The following is a 26,083-nucleotide window of genomic DNA, read 5'->3' as shown; positions in this document are numbered from 1 at the left end:
CCGATAATCGGTCGATCCCTACTTGGTATGTTCTTTTTGAAAACCTTTCTAAATGAAACGTCGCTTTGAAAAGTCTCAAAACAGCATCTGTGTGACAAATTCACCCCACTAAACCAGGGTAAAACCAATAATCCCCCCCCCCAATGACCCTAAGCACAGACAACACTGGAGTAGGAACAATTAACAGCTTTAAAACAGGATAAGATACATTCCTGGAACAAAATAACATTAATGCTTATGAAGAAATATAAAATCTCATCCCTTCCCCAATATCGCGCCACACCCCTACCCCTTAATTCCCTGGTTGAACTTGATGGACTTATGTCTTTTTTCGACCGTACTAACTATGTAACACTGGAGTGGCTGAGGGACAACTTTGTGAATGTCCTTCAGGGACGTGAAATTTCTATCACCCGACGCCCGGGACTAGCAGTTTTGGGCGCCGGGCAGGTGAATTTGCCGGCCCTTAGCCCGGCTTCGGGCAAGCAGAGCCGGACCTGACAAGTGCGGCGATCTGCAGTCTGTATGGAGCGGGCTCCCAACTCCTGCCCGCTCCATACTCTGCAGCCTGTGTCCTCCGAAGCAGAGCAGGGGAGATGAGAAGCTGTGTATTTGTCGTCTCTCCACAGACGTGCGGGGGGGGGGGGGGGGGGGGGCGGGGGAGATGAGGGGGCGTGGCTTATTTCTCCCCGTGCAGACCTGCGTTCTCTGCCTTCACTCCCCCCAGCTGTAGCTTCGGAGAGCTGAGGGGAGGAGGCGCGTCTGCACGGGGAGATGCATGCTCAGCAGTGTGTATGGAGCGGGCTCCGGATTCTCAGTGGCCGGGGGGCCGCCGCTAATAGCCAGCATGCAGCGATCGCCGCGGATGGCTACTAACCCTTTAGATCGCAGCTGTCAAAGCTGACAGCGGCGTCTAAAGGGAGATGTGAATGCTCCCTGGTGGGCTAGTGGGGTGGATCGCCCCCCGCAGCGTGATCGCAGGGGGGCGATCCACTATAGAGGTAGCCGGAGGACTTACCTCTGCTTCCTCCTGTCCCAGCTCTGTCATTAAAGGACAACTGTAGTGGTCAAAAATCCCTGCCCAAATGTTCCCCAAACAAAAGTTATACAATTCAGTCAATTAGTCCTATTTACCTATATGCAGCCGTTTCTGAGATATTAGAGTTGCCAGCATAGCCCAGTAGTCCTGCGTCCGTCCCCTATTCATTACATTGCAGCCGCCATCTTGGGGACGGAGATCTCTTCCTCCCAGCAGTGTTTGTGCTCCCCCTAGCCTCTGTCAGCTCCTCCCTCTTATGCATATGCATGAGCGGGTGCTTTCTGAGGCAGCCATAGGCTCATCCTCAGAAACGCCCCTATCTGTAAGATTCAAGCAGGGGGAGAATGAGGACGTCCACAGCTCCTCCCCCCTCCCCTGCTCTGTCTACATAGGACCTCACTTATCACCGGGAGGATTCAAGTTATCATGGGGGAAAACACAGAGCAAACCACAGAGCAGGGAGGGGGGAGGGGAGGACGTGTGTGTGTGGAGGAGACATATTACACTGCACGGGCTGGTGGTGTATACAGGGAATAAATATCATACTGGAGATGATTCTGTGTGTGAGATGGGGGGGACTACTGAATGACACATGCTGGGAGTTGTAGTCCCTGTTATGTGTGTGTGTATGCCAGTGTTTCCCAACCAGGGAATGCTGGGAGTAGTAGTTTTGCAACATCTGGAGGCACCCTGGTTGGGAAACATTGGTGTATGAACTACAACTCCCAGGAGATTACAGAGATACAATAGAGGTGTTGGTGAACTGCAACCCCCAGGAAACTACAGAGATACAATAGAGGTGTTGGTAAACTACAACTCCCAGGAGACTACAGAGATACAATAGAGGTGTTGGTGAACTACAACTCCCAGCCAGGAGACTACAGAGATACAATATAGGTGTTGGTGAACTACAACTCCCAGGAGACTACAGAGATACAATATAGGTGTTGATGAACTACAACCCCCAGGAGACTACAGAGATACAATATAGGTGTTGGTGAACTACAACCCCCAGGAGACTACAGAGATACAATAGAGGTGTTGGTGAACTACAACTCCCAGGAGACTCCTGATACAATAGAGGTGTTGGTGAACTACAACTCCCAGGAGACTACAGAGATACAATAGAGGTGTTGGTGAACTACAACTCCCAGGAGACTACAGAGATACAATAGAGGTGTTGGTGAACTACAACTCCCAGGAGTCTCCTGATACAGTAGAGGTGTTGGTGAACTACAACTCCCAGGAGACTACAGAGATACAATAGAGGTGTTGGTGAACTACAACTCCCAGGAGACTCCTGATACAATATAGGTGTTGGTGAACTACAACTCCCAGGAGACTACAGAGATACAATAGAGGTGTTGGTGAACTACAACTCCCAGGAGTCTCCTGATACAGTAGAGGTGTTGGTGAACTACAACTCCCAGGAGACTACAGAGATACAATAGAGGTGTTGGTGAACTACAACTCCCAGGAGACTCCTGATACAATATAGGTGTTGGTGAACTACAACTCCCAGGAGACTACAGAGATACAATAGAGGTGTTGGTGAACTACAACTCCCAGGAGTCTCCTGATACAGTAGAGGTGTTGGTGAACTACAACTCCCAGGAGACTACAGAGATACAATAGAGGTGTTGGTGAACTACAACTCCCAGGAGACTACAGAGATACAATAGAGGTGTTGGTGAACTACAACTCCCAGGAGTCTCCTGATACAGTAGAGGTGTTGGTGAACTACAACTCCTTTATACACTCAAACAGCAGAAAGCTGACACGGCATGCTGGGATGTATAGTCTTACAACAGCTGGAGTCACCTCTGCAACTCCAAGCATGCACATACAGCAGAAAGCTGACAGGGCATGCTGGGATTTGTAGTCTTGCAACAGCTGGAGGCACCACTGGAATTCCCAGCATGCCCGAACAGCATATAAAATAACTGGGCATGCTTGGAGTTGTAGTTGTGAAAAAGATGGAGGGACCCCTATCAGGACAGTTTTATAGACAAACAATTATTATTTTTTTAACCATTTTTACTTTCACTCTCCACTCTCCAGTGCAGACACTACAGTGAGCACGGAGGCAGCTGCTTCATCACTGGACAGGAGCAGCATGGGGAGGGGGAGATGAGCAGAAGGGGAGGGAGATGGGGGCGTTACAATATAATAATTTGCTCGGGGGATAGAACAGGGGGAGGGCAGCAGCTTACAGGAAGTAAGCACAAGGCATGATGGGAGATGTAGTTTTATTTTCACTTCTCCTCCGTAATTCGTGTGCTGATAACGGGAGAAAGACTGGGCCAATTTTGATGGGGGAGACATCGTTGGAAAGGTCTTTCAAAGACCTATTAAATGAGGTATAAAAAAAAGTTTTTTTGCCCAGCACTGCAGATGTCCTTTAATAGATCCTGGCTGGACCAGGCTCTCTCAATGGATCACAGAGCACACAGATTAATAGAGTTCAATAGAATCTATTCATCTGTATGAGGAATCTAATGATTCCTCCTATAAGTCTAATAAAGTGTAAAAAAAATTAAAAATAAAGTTTTAATAAAAGTTTGAAAGACACATTAACCCAGTGGTCTTCAAACTGTGCTCCTCCAGATGTTACAAAACTACAATTCCCAGCATGCCAGAACCCCCTTTTCCTATATAAAAACATGCAAACATAATAAAAATAAACATATTTGGTATCGCTTCGTGCATAATTGTACAACCTATTAAAATATAACATTATGTATCCCGTACGGTAAATGTAAAAAAATACCAAACCACAGATTTGCAATTTTTATAATATCCCAGAAAAAAAAGTTAAAAAGCGATTGAAAAGTCAGATCAATACCAAAATGGTACCGATACAAAAAACAGATTATGGCGCAAAACATGAGCCCTCATACAGCCTGGTATGCGGAAAAAAAATAAAGCTACAGGGGTTAAAAAAATTTAAATTTAGAAAAAGCTCAGAATTAGTAAAACATGACGTAAACTATACAAATCTGGTATCGCTGTAATCAGGCGCCTAAAGTATAAAACAACATGTTACCTCAACCACAAGGTAAATGGCGCAGAAAAGAAAACCAACAAATCTGCTAAATTATATTTTACTATTTCAATTTCACTTCCCTTAAAAAAAAAAAAATATATATATATATATATAATTTTTTTTTTGGTTCGGAGAATATGTTATTGAAAAATTAAAAGGTATCATTATAGTAGGTAGTTATGGCTATTATAGGGCGAGGAGGAAAAAATCAGAGCGTAAAAGCGAAAATTGGCCGGGACAAGTGGAGCGTCATGAGGGACAGGTAGATTTTGGTCCCATGGACAAGTAGTTTTTTTTATAAAATTTCCACCCCCCTGTCCTTGAGTGGCCCTGACTTGAACCCGATTGCACATATCTTCCACCATTGGTCATCATCCAACCTGAGAGAGTCTGCATAGTCCAGGCATAGGTTACCTTCTGCACTGCAAATGTATTGGGTGACATCCCCCATGATGCTCTTACAGCCAAAATGCTGCAAAAGCATAATGGGAGATGTAGTCCAAAACATCTGCAGTGCAGAAGGTTACCTATGCCTGGCATAGAAGAATGGCAGAAAATCCCCAAATTCAGGTGTTCAACCCTTGTGGCATCATGCCCAAGAAGACTGGGGGGGGATGTCATTGCTGCCAAAGGTGCTTCAACTAAGTACAGGGTCTGGATACTTAGGCTGTGTTCGCACGTTGCGGTACCGCAACTAATTACGGCGCGCATTTTGTCATGAATGGCCAAAATCGTGGTTAAAAAAATAATAATTGTGCTTTTTACTGCAGGTTACTTCATTAGCATATTCATATTCGCTTGCAGTACCGCAAGGTGTGAACACAGCCTCATGGCAATGAAATGATTTCGTTTTTCCTTCTCAATAAATTAGCAACTATTTTAAACAATTTGTCTCATTATGCAGAGTGATGAGGAAACTGCATTTTTGTGTTTTCATTTTCGCACAAAGCTGTAACATAACTAAGTGATGAAAGTCTGGAGCACTGTATATGGTTAAAGGGGTATTCCAGGATTTGTTTTATTTGACTATGCTACAGGGGCTGTAAAGTTAGTGTAGTTCATAATTAGAGATGAGCGAACTTACAGTAAATTCGATTCGAATTAGACTCGTTCCTAGGACTGTATCCACCTTTTCCAGCCCACCGGAGCACCGGAAAGCTGAACTAATTTATGCAGGAAAAGTCATCAACTGCCGAACCGAGAAGTTTGTGACGAATCGAATTTACTGTAAGTTCGCTCATCTCTATTCATAATATATTGTCTGTACCTGTATGTGACTGAAATTTTGTTATTTTCACCCCAATATTTATTTTTAACAGGATACAAAATTCCTCAGGTCTCAGGTTTTCCGAGATTGAAGTGTGTCGAGACCTGACATCACTAGTCAGGTGATCAGAGGGAGCCTATCCTGCTTCAATGGGTGGAGTGACCGCTGGGTGAGAGAGAGATCATTTTGTAACAGCTGGAGGCACTCTAGTTAGAAAACACTGGTCTTTCGAATGGAATGCAACTCATTTGTGTTTCAATAAGTGTGGTGGCTGATGTGTTGGAGGGAGGAAAGTGACCTTAAACTTACAAGTAAGGAACTATAGGATGTGTAGTTTGAGGTGAAAATCCAACAGGAAATACCAGTTCACAAAAAGCTAGCCCCAGTGTTATGGTAATCTCACAGCATAGCCATTTAGCCCCAAGACAAGCGCAGACTCTTCCTAAGCATGTCCATTACTGCCTGACATGTATGTACTAAAATCACCTTATGGTGGAGAACCCCTTTAAAGCAAAAGTCCAAAATTTCAGGCAAGGGCGAGCTTTAGTTCCAGCATGGGGAGACACAGGCCACGCTCAGCGTACTTCTGTGTCAACAAGTCTTATATTGGTGAACAGGGCTCGTGCAGGGAACGTCATTGTGCGTGGCAATTATAGGGTCCAGCGTGGAAATCTCCAGGGGTCCCCCCCCCCCCCACATGCTGGAGCTGAAGATCGTGTTGGCCTCAAACTTTGCACTTGAAATATTTTATACAGCCATTTAGCTCCAGGAAAGCGTTTGGCTGTTGAAATGTCCATTTGTTTTTTCTACAGGATAGACCAGTTTCCCAACCAGTGTGCCTCCAGCTGTTGCAACACTACAACTCCCAGCATGCCCGGACAGCCTAAGGCTGTCCGGGCATGCTGGGAGTTGTAGTTTTGCAACAGCTGGAGGCACACTGGTTGTGAAACATTGGGATAGAAGAATGCAGACTTTCTTCCTTAGCAGCACTACAACTCCAAACATGTTCGGACATCTTAGAGCAGGGATCCCTTACAGAGGCCTCTCCAGCTGACGCAAATCAGACAGCCAGTGGCCGCCAGCTTGGAGCTCGACATCTGTTGAAAAACTACAATTCCCAACAGGCACTGACAGCCAGTGATTACCAGCTTGTGGTTTGCCGTCTGTTGCAAAACAACAACTCCCAGTATGCACTGACAGTGGATGATCGCCAACTTGTGGCTCACCAGCTGTTGCAGAACTACAACTCCCAGCATACACTGACAGCCGGTGATCGCCAACTTGTGGCTCACCAGCTGTTGCAAAACTACAACTCCCAGCATGTACTGACAGGCGGTGATCGCCAACTTGTGGCTCATCAGATGCTGTAAAACTACAACTCCCAGCATGTACTGACAGGCGGTGATCGCCAACTTGTGGCTCACCAGCTGTTGCAGAACTACAACTCCCAGCATGTACTGACAGGCGGTGATCGCCAACTTGTGGCTCATCAGCTGTTGCAGAACTACAACTCCCAGCATGTACTGACAGGCGGTGATCGCCAACTTGTGGCTCACCAGCTGTTGCAGAACTACAACTCCCAGCATGTACTGACAGGCGGTGATCGCCAACTTGTGGCTCACCAGCTGTTGCAGAACTACAACTCCCAGCATGTACTGACAGCCGGTGATCGCCAACTTGTGGCTCACCAGCTGCTGCAAAACTACAACTCCCAGCATGCTGGGAGTTATAGTTTTGCAACAGCTGAAGAGACAGTTTGGAGATTACTGCCTGGTAGCCATCACAGCACACTGGGAGTTGTAGTTATTGACCAGACGACTTCTATAGGGATACATGAGGTGACATAACTGACAGAATGCAGCCAATGTTATATAGGGAAATGAGGAGGAACAGCGCCCTCTGCAGCCGCACTGGAGAACTGATGGTAGTGATGACCCCAGGTCCCACGTGAATGTCACCGGAGCCCTACCCCGCCTCAGCCGTGCCACACCAGCCCGGTACCTGCAGTAATAGCCCGGCCACAGCCCCCGGCCAACACACTCCTCATCAGCGGCCCCCAACAGGCCAGAGCCATCCTCTTCTTCCGTACACCCTGCACCACAGACTCCGTACACCGCGGCCGGGTGCGCTCCAGAAACGTGTCCCCCGGAAATATTAATCACGAGCTTAGTTCCTATCGAACAGGAAGTACCGGGGGGAGGAAGAATGATTACACCGGACAGGGAATAACAGGAAATATCATGCACATTTCTGTCTTTGCCTGGAATTGAATATATGTCATGGAGGAGTTTGTGAAAACCCAGCTGCATCTCTTGCAAGAGGAAAGAGAAGCTGAAATAGAAGAGACCAGGTAAAAGCAATATGGAGGACGTCATTGTCTTCTGTACTGCCCAGTTTTCTAGTCAGTGTTCCCCACCTGTTAAAAAAACTATAACTCCTAGCATAATTCCCTGTTAGCCCCAACTTGTGCTCCTCCAGCTGTCCAAAAACTATAATTCCCAGCATGCCCTGAACGCCAGGGATCCAGAACTACAACCCCCAGTATTCTCTGAGTAGATTTGCAACCCCTGGAAAGCCATAGGTTTGGGAACACTGATAAAAAGGAACACCCTAGTACAGTGGTCTCCAACCTGCGGACCTCCAGATGTTGCAAAACTACAACACTCAGCATGCCCAGACAGCCGTTGGCTGTCCGGGCATGCTGGGAGTTGTAGTTTTGCAACATCTGGAGGTCCGCAGGTTGGAGACCACTGCCCTAGTAGGTCAGACGTGTGTGTATGTGTATATATATATATATATATATATATATAAATTTGTGGTCAGGACTTTGAACCGTGTATGGGCTTACCTGTTATCTCCTGCCAAGGCCACCTGCAAGAAACTAGATTTACCAAGACCTAACACAAAACTCTACTTATAACATAAAACAGCAGTTGAGGTGTGCCTGAAAACCACGTCGAGGGTCCGCCTATAGAGGGCAAAAATACACCACCAGTTAGGGTAATTAAGTATCATTTATTTATAATGCCAAAATTTGAAATGCCTCTGCCATTTCCCTTGAGGGATCTGGGACATAAGTGGTATATGCATCAGAACGCTACCTCCCCAACTTCTGGATGACATGTACAGGCACCTTGTGCCTGGAGGCCGCCGATGCTGCTCCTATGCGGAATGAGTGACCTGAGAACTCTCTGGGGTTGTGTCCTAAATTGCCAAGCAGCGTGCGGACATGCGATGTGAAAAGAGAAGTGGTAAGAGCACCCCCACCGAAAGGCAACAGTGGCGACTCCAGAGGCTTATCATGGAGGAACTCAACCAGTTGTGCCAACACCGCCACCGGGCACCAGTTGTTGCCTGAAGGAAAATACTTAACCACCGCCCCCCACCTGCAAGTTTTTTGTGACGGACAGTGAAACTTCGAACCAAGAACCCTGCCACCTTAAATGAGCCTTCTGTGGATGCGTCGCTCCCCGCCTGACACATGAAAATTCACCCGGCCGGAGGAAGCCATAGAAGGCTAGATAAATGGCAGATTTGATTATCAGACTGCGCTCGAAGCCAAACAGGTTATTGGCTAATGCGTCAGACATGGCTCGGAACAGCTCGCCGCTGATCGGTTTCCTGAGAGGTGGCGCTGTGGCGCTACGAGCCACCACCCCTCTGAGCGCAGCCTTGACAGCCTGAGATGATAGAATAGATAGCCTGTCTGGGTGGGATAAAGAAATGAAATGCTGAATGCCCGAAAGGTAAGATTTAATAGTGCTATGAGACAGGTGCAGAGAAGAGTGGCAGAAACCGATGAAAGATAGAATGATAGTGGTGTCGTAAGAAAAGGGGATGCTATTTTGCGACAGATATGACCTAAAGGTGTCGTGTGCTGCATGATAGGCCTTTCTGGTATTGGGGGCTAAGGCGTCCGACATTAACTCCCGGGCCACCTGTGTGTAATAATTCAGTCCAAGATTAATTGTGCCAGGCAAGGGGGTTGTGTTCCTACTGTGTCTGCTTGCGGAGCCACCTGTGAAAAGAGATGGAAATTAGCCCTGGACAGAGCATCTGCGGCCGTGTTGTCTACCCCCGCTATGTGTCTGGCTACAAAATTGAAGTTGTGTTGTAAGGACACCCAGACTAGCCTGCGCATGAATGACACGACAGTAGCATGCCTGGAACTGCCCTTGTTGACTATGGCAACTGTCGCCTGATTGTCACACTGAAACTCCACCGTCTGCCCTGACCACTTGTCGCCCCATGTCACTGCAGCTGCTACAGTGGGGAAAACCTCAAAAAGTGCCGAAGTGCTACTGAAGCCTGCCAGAGCCAATACCTGCTTGGACCATTGGCCCGCCATCCACCTGCCGCCCCACACTGCACCATAACCGGTGGAAGATGACGCATCGGTGCAGATCTTGGGGGACAACTCGGAGGCTGGCGGGACAAACATAGCCGTCCCATTCCATTGTGCCATGAACCTATCCCACATGTTCAGGTCAGCCAGGGCTTGGCAATCTAACCAAACCCTACTGTGTTGATGAGGGACACCATGCAGCAAAGACAATATTCTGGATACGAACGCACTGCCCTGCGGGATTGCTCGCATAGCAAATGCCAGCATTCCCAGCAAGCTCTGCAACTCGCCCTTGGTCGTGACCTGGGAGACCGTGTACTTGTGGATAGTGTCTCTGATACGGTTGAGTTTGTCAGTGGGCAAGCTGACTTGCATTGCGACTGAATCTAGGATTACTCCCAGAGAGGTGAGACACTTAGTTGGACCGACCGTTTTCTTGGGAGACACTGGCACCCCAATATCAGTGAACAGTTTCAGCAATCTGACCAACTGGTCCGGCTCTTCCCTCGGGCGACTGAGCAGAAGAAAGTCATCCAAATAATGGATGACCTGGCTGCATCCAGAGACATTAACCAGCAGCCAGTGCAATGCCTGGGCCAGTTGGTCAAACAGCCACGGGCTGCTCTTGCATCCGAAAGTCAACTTGGAAGCAAAATAATATGCCCCCTGCCATTTGAGCCCAAACCATTGCCACTGGTCCCTGTGCAATGGCAGCAACTTGAAGGCATCAGTGATATCCGCCTTCGCCATCCAAGTCCCTGGGCCGAGCGCCAAGATGACCTGAATAGCCTGGTCTTATGGAAGAATAATGCATGCTAAACTCCTCGGATGGAATGAGAGAGTTGATACTGGGGACAAGTGACCCATGAGGAGCCGACAAGTCAAATATCAGTCTCTTTTTCCCATTGATTTTGCCTGTTACCACCCCTACCGGACTGACCCTCCAAGACCTGAATGGAGAAACTAACAAGGGGCCAATCATATAACCCTTCATTAGCTCAGCATTTATTAATTCAGTGACAACAGCGGGATCGTTTACGGCAGACAGCAGATTGTCGCATACAAATGTGGCCTGCGGCAGTGTGACCATGCCGGCGTGGAAGCCTCTATCAAAACTATTGATCAACCACTGGACCCAATCTGGGTCCGGGTGATCCGCGAGCAGAGCGGCCAGGACTGGGGTACGTACCCCGCCTAGTCATGCTGGCCCTTTCTGCCTACATGCAGAGCCCGGATGTGCCCTGAAGCAGTAGAAGCAGACGTGTAATAACCTGCAATTGCTGAAGTTGCACGAAGACATGTTTTAGTTGTTACAAATTTGTGAGCCTCCGAGATAGTGTACTGGACGGCCCAACTTATCCACGGAAGGTGCGGACCTGCTGAAACTGTCCGTGGAAGTGTACGGTCTGGTGACGCCCTGCTCGCACTGTTGAGCCAGCCCTACACACCACGCCGTAGTATGCGTGATTGATTGACAGGCGGCACATGCGGGGAATTTGAGATTTGCGAAGTGGCTGCAGAACATCTGTGAATCTTCGATGCTCCAGTCCGTGAGGTACCCATCTTGGCTGAAGGCCGCCGCTGCCATGGCTGAGAAACTTCTATGATAATCGTAGAAATGGGTACCACCGTATTTGTATGCGTATTCAGTAACCCTCAGCAAATACAGGTCGAGCTCCTCTCTGCGCTCCGGCCTGGCTGAGCATATCACCTCCCTGTATTTGCTGAAGGCAATCACAAACTCGTGGATATTTAGCTTCCGTTTCAGCCTGGTGTCCTTACTCTTAAGGACAACAGATAAGTCAGCGCACGCTACCGTTCTAGTGTCCTCAACGTCGAAGGCAGATAGCAACAGGGCCGCCAAATTGATGTCCTTCCCTTCCAGTATGTCCTTTCTCTGGGCCGCTGGGACAAAATGGACTGGTGACACCCTTGGCGGCCCAGAGCGCCTACCTGGGTTGCCTACCGGAACAGGGGCAGACATCTGTGTAGGCGTTGGCGCCTGCAATGCTGCTGGAGCTGGGGGCCCCTGAATGCCCCTTCTCTCCAGAGAATCCAGCCTGCCCAACATGGAAGTCATCATTGCATGCAGTTCAGAGAGGGTGGACTGGCCCGAGGTTCCCTCCTGACTGTCGCCAGCCCCCTGATCCGCCATGAGGAGGTTGTACAACTCTGCTTTTCGGGAGGTTGCTGGAAATGGAATTGCCCTCTTGCGCAACTCCTCCATCAACTTGGGGATCGTCCAAGCCCTGTAAGCTGCAGAGGAGGGCGTCCCTCGCACGGAGCTTCTAGCTGGTGTATCAGGGATGGACATCGGGTCCTCTATGTCTGACACGTGAGACATGACCTGTCCGGGCTGTAACGGGTGCCGGGGAGAAAAACGGTAATCGTGAGTCACCAGATATGAGAAACGTGTACCCCCCTTGCTGAGTACTGACTGACCTTACCACCACTGTAACACAACAGTAAGACGCCTGAGACGAACAGCAAATCGACTGTAACCCTGCAAACAACCGAATACATACTTAATGTTAGCTTACAGCTGCAGATGACTGTGCAATGTGGCTGAACCCAAGAGTGCTGACCGTAGTGCCAGTGCGACCCAGAGTACCACCTGAATAGTTTGAAACGAGGCCTGACCGTGTGTCTGACCGAGAACGTGTGCATGACGCGTATAGTCATGAATAATTAAACCGTGAACACCTCCTGACTGCGAGTCAAGATTACAGTGTGCACCGTTTCTAACTAACTAGCGATGGCTCTGAAGACGTGTCAGCAACCACCGCAGGCAAGTGGTCACCGTTGTAGAAGAGTCAAGATCGCAGTGACCACTACCCGTGTAAACGAAATGCTCTGTATGCGTGACAGAAGCAATGACGCCTTGAACCCTATCTGACATGTCGAGTCAGATATACAGTGATTCAGGGCCTATGTGTAACAGCAGTAGTGCGTAACATTAACTAATGTAACAGGAGTATTAAGCATTTGACTGAAATGACGTGAACTAGCGTCTGCTAGCGAAAGTGATGACCACCGTGAAACGTGAATTAATAACATGAACAAACCGCTGTACGGTTGGTACTGACCGTAGCCAAGTTTGCAATGACCAGGAACGTAACGACCACCTAACTGGATACAGCCCACCTAATCTGCAAGAGAAACTAACAGTGTTCTAACCATATGGTTTACGCGCCACCTACCACCTCTGACCCATACATGCTGGCACCCCCTAGCCCCCCCCCCCCTATGCCTGAAACTACCCCAACCCCACTAATTACTTGACTACCCCAAGCCTCTGACCCGGTACCCCGATCTTTTATGCATGACCCCCCCCCCCCCCTTAACCGAAGCCACAGTAATATGGATTATAGTATTATTAACTTACAAGCTGCCCCTTGTCTGCGACAGTGCATGTGTCAGGAACTGTGGCCTGACACCGGTGCACCATGAGCCAGCCCCTTATTACTGCATGGTACCAATACACTCTGTAAGCCTAACACATTTCCTCACACACATTTTATTTTTATTTTTTTCAGTGCCACCTGCTGGCCATCCGTGGAGCTATACCGCCAGCTCACTGGCATGCTGTGACTCCGCCCGTTCAGAGCCCCGTGTTACACGTGAGACGCCGGCACAGGGAGACCCACGTGGGTCGCGTCTCCCCGCGCCTGCCATGCCTCCAGCTGCCGCTGGATCTAGAGGCCGTGTTCACTGCGGCCAGCCCGGGCACGCGCTGCACCGACGGACCGCCGCCTACATAACACGCTGGGTGCCGGAGCCTGCCCGCCAAACGAGGGGAGCAAATAGCAACAGACCAGGGCCCCAGTAAAAGAAACCTGCTGGTCACCCGGCACTTACCTGCACCACCACACACCTGACCCAGCGTACGCACCGAAAGAACCCCCGCAATTTCGCCAACCCAGCATACGCCCAGAGGGAGGGGCCGATGGATGTTAAATAGCCAAAGCCCCTCCCACAAATTCAGCCTGATAGGCTTCCCACATATATATCTCAGCCAGTATTGCTACCATGATAGCTCTTCCTGTCACGCAGCTTTTCCCTGCACCAGAATGGCAGATCTGCCCAGTTATACATGGGCTGCATCACCTGATGCACAGGGGACTTTAAAGGCCGCGTCGGCTCACCCCCCATGGCAAAGATTTAGGCTGGAGCTATACGGCAGCTCGGGTCACATCTAATAATTGTCAGAGTACTCACATTGCGACCCTAAGTTTGATGTGATCGTGACACGTCTGTCACAAGAAATCCCAACTGGTTGCACACAATATTTCCAGCCTTGCCAGCTATTTGTCACATTAATCTGCAACTCGCTACATGGGGACTTTGGTCATGCAACACAAAGATTTCAATGTAATGCACATTTCTGGTCACAATTCACATGCAGCGTTCTCAAAATTGACCTCAAGGCTTGTCCCATGCAACTTGCTTGCGGCTTTTCTGGGATTTGACAATTTATTTTTTTTATAACCGCTGTGACAACACCTAATAATCCTATTAATAATGCTACTGTCAGCAATGCATTTTGTAGTCTTATACTAAGGAGCAACTTAGGCAGTGTAAAGCGTGTCTTTATTATTAAAGGGGTACTCCGGTGGATCCGGTGGAAAACTTTTTTTAAATTTTTTTTTTTTATCAACTGGTGCCAGAAAGTTAAACAGGTTTGTAAATTATGCTAGGGACGTTAGGGACCCACTCTAAATAGATGGCCTTGATGTGGCGAGTGGGTGTCACGATGCCGGCTGGCAGGTAGTGGATCCTCTGTGCCAGAGAGGGATTGGCGTGGACCGTGCTAGTGGACCGGTTCTAAGTTACTACTGGTTTTCACCAGAGCCCGCCGCAAAGCGGGATGGTCTTGCTGCGGCGGTAGTGACCAGGTCGTATCCACTAGCAACGGCTCAACCTCTCTGACTGCTGAAGATAGGCGCGGTACAAGGGAGTAGACAGAAGCAAGGTCGGACGTAGCAGAAGGTCGGGGCAGGCAGCAAGGATCGTAGTCGGGGGCAACGGCAGGAGGTCTGGAACACAGGCTAGGAATAGGGGTGTGAATCGCCAAGAATTTGGCGATTCGATTCGAATCGCGATACCAGTGTGGCGATTCGATATATCGCGATACCGTCTAGGTGACGATACATCGCGATATATCGCCCACCTGGGAGCATTCATAGATCCCAATAGACGCCGCTGTCAGCTTTGACAGCGGCGATCTAGTACTCCGGTGCTCACTTTTTTTTATGTTATCCCGTCCGGGCTGCAAAATAAAATAAAACGCACTTTCTCTTACCTGCCAACGAGCCCGCGGAGCTCCGGTACAGTCCGGTACAGGTGTTCGGTCCCCGGGCTGTATTCTTCTTACTTCCTGTTAGCCCGGCACGTCACATGGAGCTTCAGCCTATCACCAGCGGAGGCGGGACATCGCTGCGGCCAGTGATAGGCTGAAGCTCCATGTGACGTGCCGGACTAACAGGAAGTAAGAAGAATACAGCCCGGGGACCGAACACCTGTACCGGACTGTACCGGAGCTCCGCGGGCTCGTTGGCAGGTAAGATAAAGTGCGTTTTATTAAAAATTCCACATCCCTAAAAGAATCGATTCAAAAATATTTTGAATCGATTCTGTATCGGCAAATGAAAAATCGCGATTATCGCGAGAATCGATTTTTTCTTACATCCCTAGCTAGGAACACACAAGGAAACGCTTTCACTGGCACAATGGCAACAAGATCCGGCGAGGGAGTGAAGGGGAAGTGAGGTATAAATAGGGAGTGCACAGGTGAACACACTAATTGGAACCACTGCGCCAATCAGCGGCGCAGTGGCCCTTTAAATCGCAGAGACTCGGCGCACGCGCGCCCTAGGGAGCGGGGCCGCGCGCGCCGGGACAGGACAGACGGAGAGCGAGTCAGGTACGGGAGCCGGGATGCGCATCGCGAGCGGGCGCTACCCGCATCGCGAATCGCATCCCGGCTGGAGACGGTATCGCAGCGCACCGGGTCAGTGGAGCTGCCCGGAGCGCTGCGGTAGCGAGAGAGAAGCGAGCGCTCCGGGGAGGAGCGGGGACCCGGAGCGCTCGGCGTAACAGTGGGCTTTGTATTTTTGATCAAAAATGTATACTAACAACCTGTTAGTTTTTGATATTATGCTGAGAAGCAATCAGATCATTATACAAGATTGTAGATTTGCGACCATGTCTGTTTTCTACATGAATTCACACAGGTTTGTAAATTACTTCTATTAAAAAAAGCTTAATCCTTCCTGTACTAATTAGCTGCTGAATACTACAGCAGAAATTCTTTTCTTTTTGAAACACAGAGCTGTCTGCTGACATCACTAGCACAGTGCTCTCTGCTGACATCTCTGTCCATTTTAGGAACTTTCCAGAGCAGCATATGTTTGCTATGGGGATTTCCTTTTACCCTGGACAGTTCCTAAAATGGACAGAGATGTCAGCAGAGAGCACTGTGCTCATGATGTCAGCAGACAGCTCTGTGTTTCAAACGGAAAATAATTTCCTCTGTAGTATTCAGCAGCTAATAAGTACAGGAAGGATTAAGATTTTTTAATAGAAGTAATTTACAAATCTGTTTAACTTTCTGGCACCAGTTGATTTAAAAAAAAAAAAAAAAAAAAAAAGTTTTTCACCGGAGTACCCCTTTCATCTTTCCAGTACTTTTTAGGGTCTGTATACTGCAGAGGAAATCGTTTTCTTTTTGGAACACAGAGCTCTCTGCTGACATCATGACCACAGTGCTCTCTGCTGACATCTCTGTCCATTTTAGGGGCTGTCCAGAGCAGCATATGTTTGCTATGGGGATTTTCTCCTGCTCTGGACAGTTCCTAAAATGGACAGAGATGTCAGCAGAGAGCACTGTGGTCATGATGTCAGCAGAGAGCTCTGTGTTCCAAAAAGAAAACCATTTCTTCTGTAGTATTCAGCAGCTAATAAGTACTGGAAGGATTACGATTTTTTTATAGAAGTCATTTACAAATCTGTTTAACTTTCTGGCACCAGTTGATATAAAAAAATAAATAAATAAATAAAGTTTTCCAGGGGAGTACCCCTTTAAGACTCTTTGCCTCATACTTGCAGTGTTTCATATTGATATCACCATGACACATAGGTGCCCATCTAGTCCTTAGTTAGTGCTTCTATACATGCATAGGGTGTATGCAGACTGGCATGGTTAGGTGGTTCGTACAGTCATAGTCCTGGATCTTACTTTCCTTTGCAGAGCCTGGCGGGAGAATGTTTCCTTAAAAGAGTTACAGCGGAGAGGAGTCTGCTTACTGAAGCTGCAGGTAGCGAACCAAAGAACAGGGCTGTACGGACGTCTCCTTGTAACCTTCACGCCAAGAAAGTATGATGCAGATGCCGTGCTGCCTACAAACAGCTTCGGATCAGGTATCATTGGTCTAACAATTCTATATAACATTGCTCAGAACCGACCCTAGATCACATAGGGTTATTAAGCTGAGTTTATTACAGGCCTATCAAGCATAACTTAGCTAAAAAGTAAGGCATCCATGGAAGGGTAGAAGGATGGAGGATTGAAGTGGAGGCACATACCTCATAGGCCACTTTATTAAGTATACCCGCAAAAAGCTAATCAATCATATGGCAGCAACTCAACACATTAAAGGGGTTAGGCTAAGTTTCCACTTGGTTTTTTTCTGGCAGTTTTTGGATATCTGCCACTGCAGCTTTTGAGCCAAAGCCAGAAGTGTATTAAAAAGGAATAGGACATATAAAGGAAGGACTTACACTTCTCCTCACTTATGGATCCATTTCTGACTTTGGCTCAAAAACTGCAGTGGCAGATATCCAAAAACTGCCAGAAAAAAAAACAAGTGGAAACTTAGCCTCAACCAGGAATTGAAGAACAGAGCTAATTTCTTCTAAAAACAGCACCACATATGTCCTCAGGTTGTGTGTGGTATAACAACTTGGCTCCATTCACTTCAATGGAACTGAGCTGCAATATAATACACAACCTGAGGACTGGTGTGGTGCTATTTTTTTTTTTTTTTTTTTTTTTTAATAATCAGTTCTGATTTTAATCCTGGATAACCCCTTTAAGGAATATAGACCTGATCAAGACAACTTGCTGAGGTTCAAACCGAGCATCAGAATGGGTAAAAAGGGATTTTAAAGTGGGAAAAAGGGGAAAGTTATACAAATTTGTATACTACAGATAAACTTCAGAGAAATTTGTGAAGTTCTTTCCAGCCTGACAATGCACTTCTCTGCTGACACCTCTGTCCGTATCATGAACTGTCCAGAGCAGGAAAAGTTTTCTATAAGGTTTTCTTCTAATCTGGACAGTTCCTGACACAGACAGAGGTGTCAGCAGAGAGCACTGTGGTCAGACTGGAAAGAAAGACAAAATATTATCTGGAGCATACAGCAGCTGATATGTACTAGAAGGATTAAGATTTTTAAATAGAAGTAATTTACATTTGATTTGATATTTGTTTTCCCCCGGTGTTCCCCTTTAAGTGACTTTGAATGTGGTAATAGACTAGTTGGTCTAAGCATTACAGAAACTCCTCATATACTGGGATTTTCACACAAAACCATCTCTAGGGTTTACAGAAAATGGTCTGAAAAAGAGAAAATATCCAGTGAATGGCAGTTGTGTGGACAAAATGCTTTGCTGATGTCAGAGAATGATGGGCAGACTGGTTAGAGATGGCAGAAAGGCAACAGTAACTCACATAACCACTAATTTTAGCCAAGTTATGGCAAATGCAATCTCTGAACGCACAACACGTTGAACCTTGAAGCAGATAGGCTACAGCAGTAACTACACAATTTGGACAGGATGACAATAAAAAAACTGGAAGAGCGTTGCCTGATCAGATGAGTCTCGATTCCAGCTAAAACATTCAGATGGCAACATCAGAATATGGCAAAAAACAACATGAAACCATGGATCCCGTCTGCTTTATATCAATGGTTCAGGCTGGAGGTGGTGCTGTAATCATGTGGGGGGCATTTTTTTTGGCACACTTTGGGCCCCTTATTACCATTTGAGCATTGATTAAACGTGACAGCCTGAGTATTATTGCTGACCATGTCCATCACTTTATGACCACAGTGCACCCATTTTCTAATAGTTTCCTCCATCATGATAATGCGCCATGTCACAAAGATCACATGATCTCAAAACTGATTCCATCACAATCAGTTCCTTGTACTGCAGTGTAGGGATCGACTGATTATCGGTTTGGCTGATATTATCGATTTTGGACATTATCGGTATCGGCAATTACCATGCCGACAATGCCACGCCTCCCCCCCCACCCCGCCTCCCCGGCCAGAGACCACCGTTGCCGCTGCCCCATTGCCTCCACCATCCCCGGTTTTATAATTACCGGGGCACGGGGTCCGTGCTACTTCTGGCTCGCAATGACGAGTGACATCCTCAACGTGACGTCACCGTCAGTGCACACAGTGACAGCTGAGGACACCGCCGGAGCCAGAAGTAGCGTGGACCCCGGGCCCTTGGAACAGGTAATTATAAAACCTGGGATGGGGGAGGCAATGGGGCATCGGCGGGGGTGGTTGTACTAGGGAGGATCCCAGGACAGGCAGGGGGAGAGAAGCAGGCGGTGGCGGCGGTCTCTGGCCCCGCAAAAACCGCTGCAGTTCATTGATTTAAAGGCCCGCTTTAAATCATTGCTCTGCAGCAGCTTCTGCGGGGCGGGTGGGGGGTGAGAAATAGCCAATAACTTATACCGGAATATCGGTATATGTTATCGGCCTGAAAGGTCACAGATTATCGGTAACGGCCCTAAAAAAATCGATCCCTACTCCAGTGTCCTCCACAGTCACCAAATCTCAGTCCAATATGGTGGGGGTGTTTGGGATGTGGTGGAAGGGGTGACTGGCATAATGGATGTGCAGCTGACAAATCTACAGGAACTGTGGGATACCATCATGTCCATATGGACCAAAATCTCTGAGGAACGTTCCCAGCATCATGTGGAAAGTACGCCACAAAGAAAGAAAGCAAAAGGGGTCCAACCCAGTACTAGCAAGGTGTACTCAATAAAGTGGCCAGTGAGTGTAGGTCTGCACAGGAGCTTTAGACACAGATAATACATCTTTATTTAAGCCTTTTATAAAAAAAAAAAAAATATTCTACATTTAGACAATAACACTGGTATGTGGGCACCAACAGTAGGTTGTAAGAGTGGTGATAGGTTTTGATAAATCTCCCCCATTGAGGAAACACAGCTCAATGGGGAAGATTTATCAAAACCTGTCCAGAGGAAAAGTTGCTCAGTTGCCCATAGCAACCAATCAGATCGCTTCTTTCATTTTGCAGAGGCCTTGTTAAAAAGGAAAGAAGCGATCTGATTGGTTGCTATGGGCAACTCTGCAACATTTCCTCTGGACAGGTTTTGATAAATCTTCCCCAATGTGTGTGTTATTCTGCAGCAGACGAATGGGTAGTGGTGGCAGTGGATTGGTCACTCTATGGCTGGGTTTTCCAACCAGGGTGCCTCCAGCTGTTGCAAAACTACAGCTCCCAGCATGCCCGGACAGCCTTCGGCTGTCCGGGCATGCTGGGAGTTGTGGTTTTGCAACAGCTGGAGGTACCCTGGTTGGGAAACACTGCTCTATAGACTGAATTTTGTTGTGAAAATCAGTATCCGACGTAATAATGACCAACATGGTTTTATTTCCACATAAATGAATTAAAATTCTTCTGCTGTGCTATTACTATCCAGCGGACGTCTTCATGTCCTATCCAAACCTCTGCCTGATAAGCGTGCATTGTGTTCTTTGCAGATAATCTTAGAAGAAGACTAGATCTGGTTTCATTTGTTCTTTTCTTTGTTGCAGGTGACATTGTAGGAGTCTATGACTCCAATGCCCCAAAAGAACCTATCGCTACAGGGATTGTGTCCGGCATTACACAGAAGACTATCAATGTGGCCTTTGATGAAGCTCATAGTGATTCATTGAATCTGGGCAGCGAGGCCACCTACAGACTCCTGAAATTGGCCAACGATGTCACTTATAAGAGGATTAAAAAGTAAGCCAAGGGGGCAATTCTTTAAAGGGGTACTCCGCCCCTAGACATCTTATCCCCTATCCAAAGGATAGGGGATAAGATATCTGATTGCGGGTGTCCCGCCACTGGAGACCCCGTGCACCCGGAGTTTGTTTAGAGCGTCAGGTGTAACGCCTGAGCACCGGGGGCTCGTGACGTCACGGCCGCTCCCCACTCGTGACGTCACGGCTGCTCCCCACTCGTGGCGTCACGGCCGCGCCCCCTCAATGCAAGTGTATGGGCTCACGCCCCTTCCAATAGGCTTGCATTGAGGGGGTGTGGCCGTGACGTCACGAGCCTCCGCCTTGGATCGCCAGTCATCCAGCACAGAGCGAAGTTCGCTTCGTGCACTGGATGTCTGGGGTGCCGCAGCTGAGATTGCGGGACCCCCGTGATCAGACATCTTATCCCCTATCCTTTGGGTAGGAGATAAGCTATCTAGGGGCGGAATACCCCTTTAATCTCATAGTTAAAGTGTACATGTAATGAAATTTTGACATGCAAAAAAAGTTTGCTCAGTCAGGGTATCAGTGCTGAGACCTTCACTGATCATAAGAACGAGCAGGGATAAGCATGTGATAGTGCACAATACAGTGATCAGTGATCTTTGTCTCACTGCTCCATTATATGACTATAGGGGAGTGAGACAAAGAGCCAGGGAGTAGTGTTCTGCTGCAGGCTTATCCCCACTCATTCTCTTGATTAGTGGTTGGAGACAGGAGGTCAAGTAATGGTAGGAACACTAAGCAAGGGGTTCTTAGCGTTCATTCTAAGTGTCAGAAGCCAGGCGGGTATGCCAGGGCAGAGGAGGTTAATGAAGAACTAAGCCAAAGGGCAGATTTAACAACAAGGCAGCAAGATCAGGGATGCTAGTGTTGCTAGGCACCTGTGGCAGGAAGATGTCCTGTTAGTCTGGTCTAATGGAGCGTGGGGCATTGTTGCTGGAATGCGGCCAGACAAGCATATTACATAACATGATATCCCATGATGGACCTCAAAGAGGTTGTCGCATTTCGGATTTGGACATCATAGAGGGGTCGCCAACTTTGGACCCTCTCCTCAATTAACCATAGCAGAGCACCGCGACAAAGAATATTTCAATAGGACTTATACAATATTATATTTCCTTACAGCTGTCAGGAAAATCTCTCTTAATGTACAGGGATACATGACACCTAGAGTGAAAGAAGCTCTACAAGCAGTGAATGTGATGATTTCAAGTAAAACCGCACTTTGGACCCACTTTAACCTGTTATGACTACATGTACGGTGCCTGGTCCTGTGCTTTAAACCCATAACATAGTAAATGTACATTGCGTGTTTAGCATTCCTGCAGTCTGGCTGGGGCAGATCAGGCAGAAGTTGTTGGTGGGGGCTTCTGTCTCCAACTTTGCAGTTTACATAGCGCACAATGAGCACCATGTTGTGAATTCAGATAGTGTCAGTGTTGCTATTGGCGATCACATGATGTCCAAGTACCCCACAGTGTGGTCCTGCTGTGCCAGTGATGGGCAGTACAGGCAACAGTTGTGGCCTCCATGAGCAATCCAGTTACATAATGGAAGCTGCTTAATGGGCTCCCTGCTTTATTAAACTCTATGCTTTTGTTAGGTCCCTTGATAATAAGCTAATTGCAAAAGGGACCCCTTCTAGGACCCTCATTGATCAGCTGTGATCTGTGCAGAAGGTGAAGCATGAGGCAGAGAACATTAAAATCAATAGGCTGTTTAATGTAAGACAGGACAAGTCCTCCATAGAGAGATCCTCTTAGTAACTGCTCTTCTCTCTGACCAAGACCATCTTTATTGTCCTTATAATACTCTGATAAGGTATATAGTAGTGGATATTGTAAACATGTTTTCTATGTTTTTTTCCATTCTACAGAGCTTTGACTGCATTGAGTCAGAACCGTTCTGGACCGGCTAGTGACCTAATAGATGTCCTCTTCTCTTCTTCTCAACCTACTAGTACAGGGCAACCAAGTAGGTGTAATTCTTAAGAATAAAAGATTCAATCCTGTTTTGGCAAACAAAACCCCTAATTGGGAGGAGGGTATTGAGCCTCTTTGGGCTCTGGATTTATAGAGATGAGGGCTCAGGCTACACAGCAAGACTGAGGTGTGCGCAAGTTGTGGTTACACTGACATAGTGGGTATTTTTACAGTAGTCTTTTGCAACTTTCTTTTTCATACAGAACAATTGAAGCAGCATTACAACTTTCCGTCAATATCTAGCCTTAGTCTGGGTGCACATGGTGTGTTTCTCCCTCTTATTGCATTTTATTGCATTTTGCATTATTGAATATTAAAGTGTACCTGTTATGAACAAAATTTTTTTTATATAATGTAGATAATAACATTATATATATATATATATATATTTGTAATATACATTGGTTAAAAAATGTGTATATTTTTGGGAGAAAAAATGCTGTCTCTACAGCTATTGTCTGTGTGTCTTTGTGAGGAGTCCAAATACAGGAAGTGTGGGCGGGACAAGCAGGGCTCTTGTCCTCAGTGTACAGAGCCCTGCTTGTCCTCAGTGTACAGAGCCCTGCTTGTCCTCAGTGTACAGAGCCCTGCTTGTCCTCGGTGCGCAGGGCCCTGCTTGTCCTCGGTGCGCAGGGCCCTGCTTGTCCTCGGTGCGCAGGGCCCTGCTTGTCCTCGGTACGCAGGGCCCTGCTTGTCCTCGGTGCGCAGGGCCCTGCTTGTCCTCGGTGCGCAGGGCCCTGCTTGTCCTCGGTACGCAGGGCCCTGCTTGTCCTCGGTACGCAGGGCCCTGCTTGTCCTCGGTGCGCAGGGCCCTGCTTGTCCTCGGTGCGCAGGGCCCTGCTTGTATATTACAAATATACATGTAATGGTATTATCTACATTGTATAATATGTTTTTTTGACGACAGGTACACTTTAAAGGTAAGGGGAAAAATCTCACTGGAAAGAAGCATGTGTTTTGGTGAAACACATTTTTGAAATGTATCATCTGTCAAAATCTATGGTATTTACATTAAAGTTATTTGTTCACCTGACTTTCAAAACCCGAACAAAATTCACCATATAAAATGACCTAATACTCTCTAAACAGTGACACCTGCTGGCAGCTACTTAATACTACTCACACTATGAATAACACTGTCTGTCAGATTTACTTTATGATCCAAGTCCATTTACTGTTTTAATGCTGAACTGCCAGTCGGTTTTAAAAGCATGGCTGTATAGGGCTTTTGACCTTAAATCCGCACATACCTTTTAATAGTTCATTTTGATATGTCTCTCTGACATGTGAAAAGTTATTACAATGACACGTAGTGATGAGCGGCAGGGGACATATTCATATATATGGACGAATATTCGTCCTACGTTCGCAAAATTCACGTATTCACTATGTTCTTTCACTTTTTTTTCCCCATCCGAAAATCGTAATGAAATTCACATAGTGCACATTTGCAGTTATATAATTGGCCCACAAGCTAAAAGAAGGGAGGGATCAGTGTCCTCTGGAAGTGCGGATGTTCGCAAATATTTGCATATTCACACGCTCCACATGGACCACAAGCTGGAGGCAGGGAGGGATGATCGCCTTTTTTTTTATTTTATTTTTTACACATTACATATCCTTGCTGGGATGTGTACTGTGAAGAAAAAAACGAATATTTGTCATTACGAATATATAGCGCTATATTGTAAATATTTGCAAAATCGCAAAGTGACGATGTTTGCAGTAAAAATTCGCATTTCGAATATTTGCGCTCAACATTAATGACAAGTACACTTAGTTAATCTTTTAAACTGCCGTCAGTGTTGGAGGGGTCCATTAACTGATGAGAGATATGTACAGATTCAGGGTCTTAAAGGGGTACTCCGCTGCTCAGCATTTGGAACAAACTGTCCCGAACGCTGGAGCCGACGTCGGAAGCTTGTGACGTCATAGCCCCACCCCTCATGATGTCATGCACCGCCCCCTCAATGCAAGTCTATGGGAGGGGGTTTGCGGCTGCCAGCTCCCACCCCTAAACATACTTAGAGGGGTACTCCACTGGGAAAAAAAAAAAATAAATAAAAAAAAAAAAATATATATATATATATAATCATCTGGTGCCAGAAAGTTAAACAGATTTTTAAATTACTTCTATTAAAAAATCTTAATCCCTCTAGTATTCATCAGCTGTTATATGTTCCACAGGAAGTTATTTTCTGTCTGACCACAGTGCTCTCTGCTGACACCCCTGTCCATGTCAGGAACTGTCCAGAGCAGGAGCAAATCCCCGTAGAAAACCTATCCTGCTCTAAAGGGTTCCTGACAGAGGACAGAGGTGTCAGCAGAGAGCACTGTGGTCAGACTGAAAGGAAATTCAGCTGATAAGTACTGGAAGGATTAAGATTTTTTAATAGAACTAATTTACAAATCTGTTTAACTTTCTGGCACCAGTTGATTTAAAAAAATATATATTTTCCAGTGGAGTACCCCTTTAATACCGCCCTAGCCTTTTCAACTGGTTCTGTGGAATCTCATTCCCAATGCAGTCCTCTATTCCAGTGCTCCCACAAGTGCTATGGCCCCTTAAATCGGTGGTCTGTAGGGCTGCTGGGAATTGCACCCCTGTTGATCTAACATTGACGTCCAGCCTTGAGTAAAGGCTCAATATGTAAAGGCTGGAGAAGTCCTTGTGTGAACCCTTCTCTACCTGGCATATTCTTTTCTGCTTCAGCTATTGATGTAAAGGATTATGGGGGAGATTTTTCATTGTCGTCTTAGGTAAGTGAGTTTTTAAGTAACTTTTGTTTTTGCTTATGTGCGATACATTAATTATACTATCAAGGGTGGGGGGTGGGGGGTGATTGATAAATTTAGCTCACATAAGCGGAACACAATAAATCACTTCAGAACACCATTCTGTATGATTCCTCCTCTCCTCTGTGACTTTTCTGCACTGAAAGTCGCAGTTGTGACTTTTTGTGAGACTTTTTAAAAGTTCTCTCTGAAGTCCTTTTTACCTGGCTTTCATTTAAAACGTTTTGGAAGGGTTTGTGACTTTTTTTTGCCTACGTGTAACATTTGCACTTCATAAATTTGGAACCATTGCATAGTGAAAACTAAGAGTTGCTTAGGAAGGCTGTTCGCTATTTTATGAGTACCCACAAAAGTCATTAAAAAAAAGTGTTTAAGCGCACGTGTGACATTTTGTGTGCCCGGAGTAAGCAGGAAAAAAACCTCTAAATGCAATGATAAATCTCCCCCCTTTTCCTAAAATAATCTCCCATTCTTGCTCCATGAGTTCACTTTCCTCTTGTCAAGTAACAAAGGAGAAAAA

General features: G+C 46.9%; 2 protein-coding genes across 3 annotated transcripts in view; one reads left to right on the top strand and one right to left on the bottom strand.

The window, feature by feature from the left end:
* Positions 1-7,661, bottom strand: part of MRPL21 (mitochondrial ribosomal protein L21) — a 43,394-nt gene extending 35,733 nt beyond the window's left edge. The window contains exon 1 of one of the 2 annotated variants that reach the window (XM_056526717.1): positions 7,322-7,661. In XM_056526717.1, coding sequence (XP_056382692.1) covers positions 7,322-7,661 — 340 coding nt within the window. The remainder of the gene's footprint in view (positions 1-7,321) is intronic. The other variant, XM_056526718.1, reaches the window with a different exon arrangement.
* The window catches only part of IGHMBP2 (immunoglobulin mu DNA binding protein 2), a 96,395-nt gene continuing 77,878 nt past the window's right edge, over positions 7,567-26,083 (top strand). The window contains exons 1-4 of the mRNA XM_056526716.1: positions 7,567-7,702; positions 16,947-17,116; positions 20,567-20,759; positions 22,662-22,759. Of these exons, the coding sequence (XP_056382691.1) occupies positions 7,632-7,702; positions 16,947-17,116; positions 20,567-20,759; positions 22,662-22,759 (532 nt within the window). The 5' untranslated portion in view covers positions 7,567-7,631. The remainder of the gene's footprint in view (positions 7,703-16,946; positions 17,117-20,566; positions 20,760-22,661; positions 22,760-26,083) is intronic.

Source organism: Hyla sarda, chromosome 6, assembly GCF_029499605.1.
Source record: "Hyla sarda isolate aHylSar1 chromosome 6, aHylSar1.hap1, whole genome shotgun sequence".
Lineage (NCBI taxonomy): Eukaryota > Metazoa > Chordata > Amphibia > Anura > Hylidae > Hyla > Hyla sarda.
The sequence above is the reverse complement of the archived record's forward strand: the minus strand, read 5'-3'. Positions and strand labels throughout refer to the sequence as shown.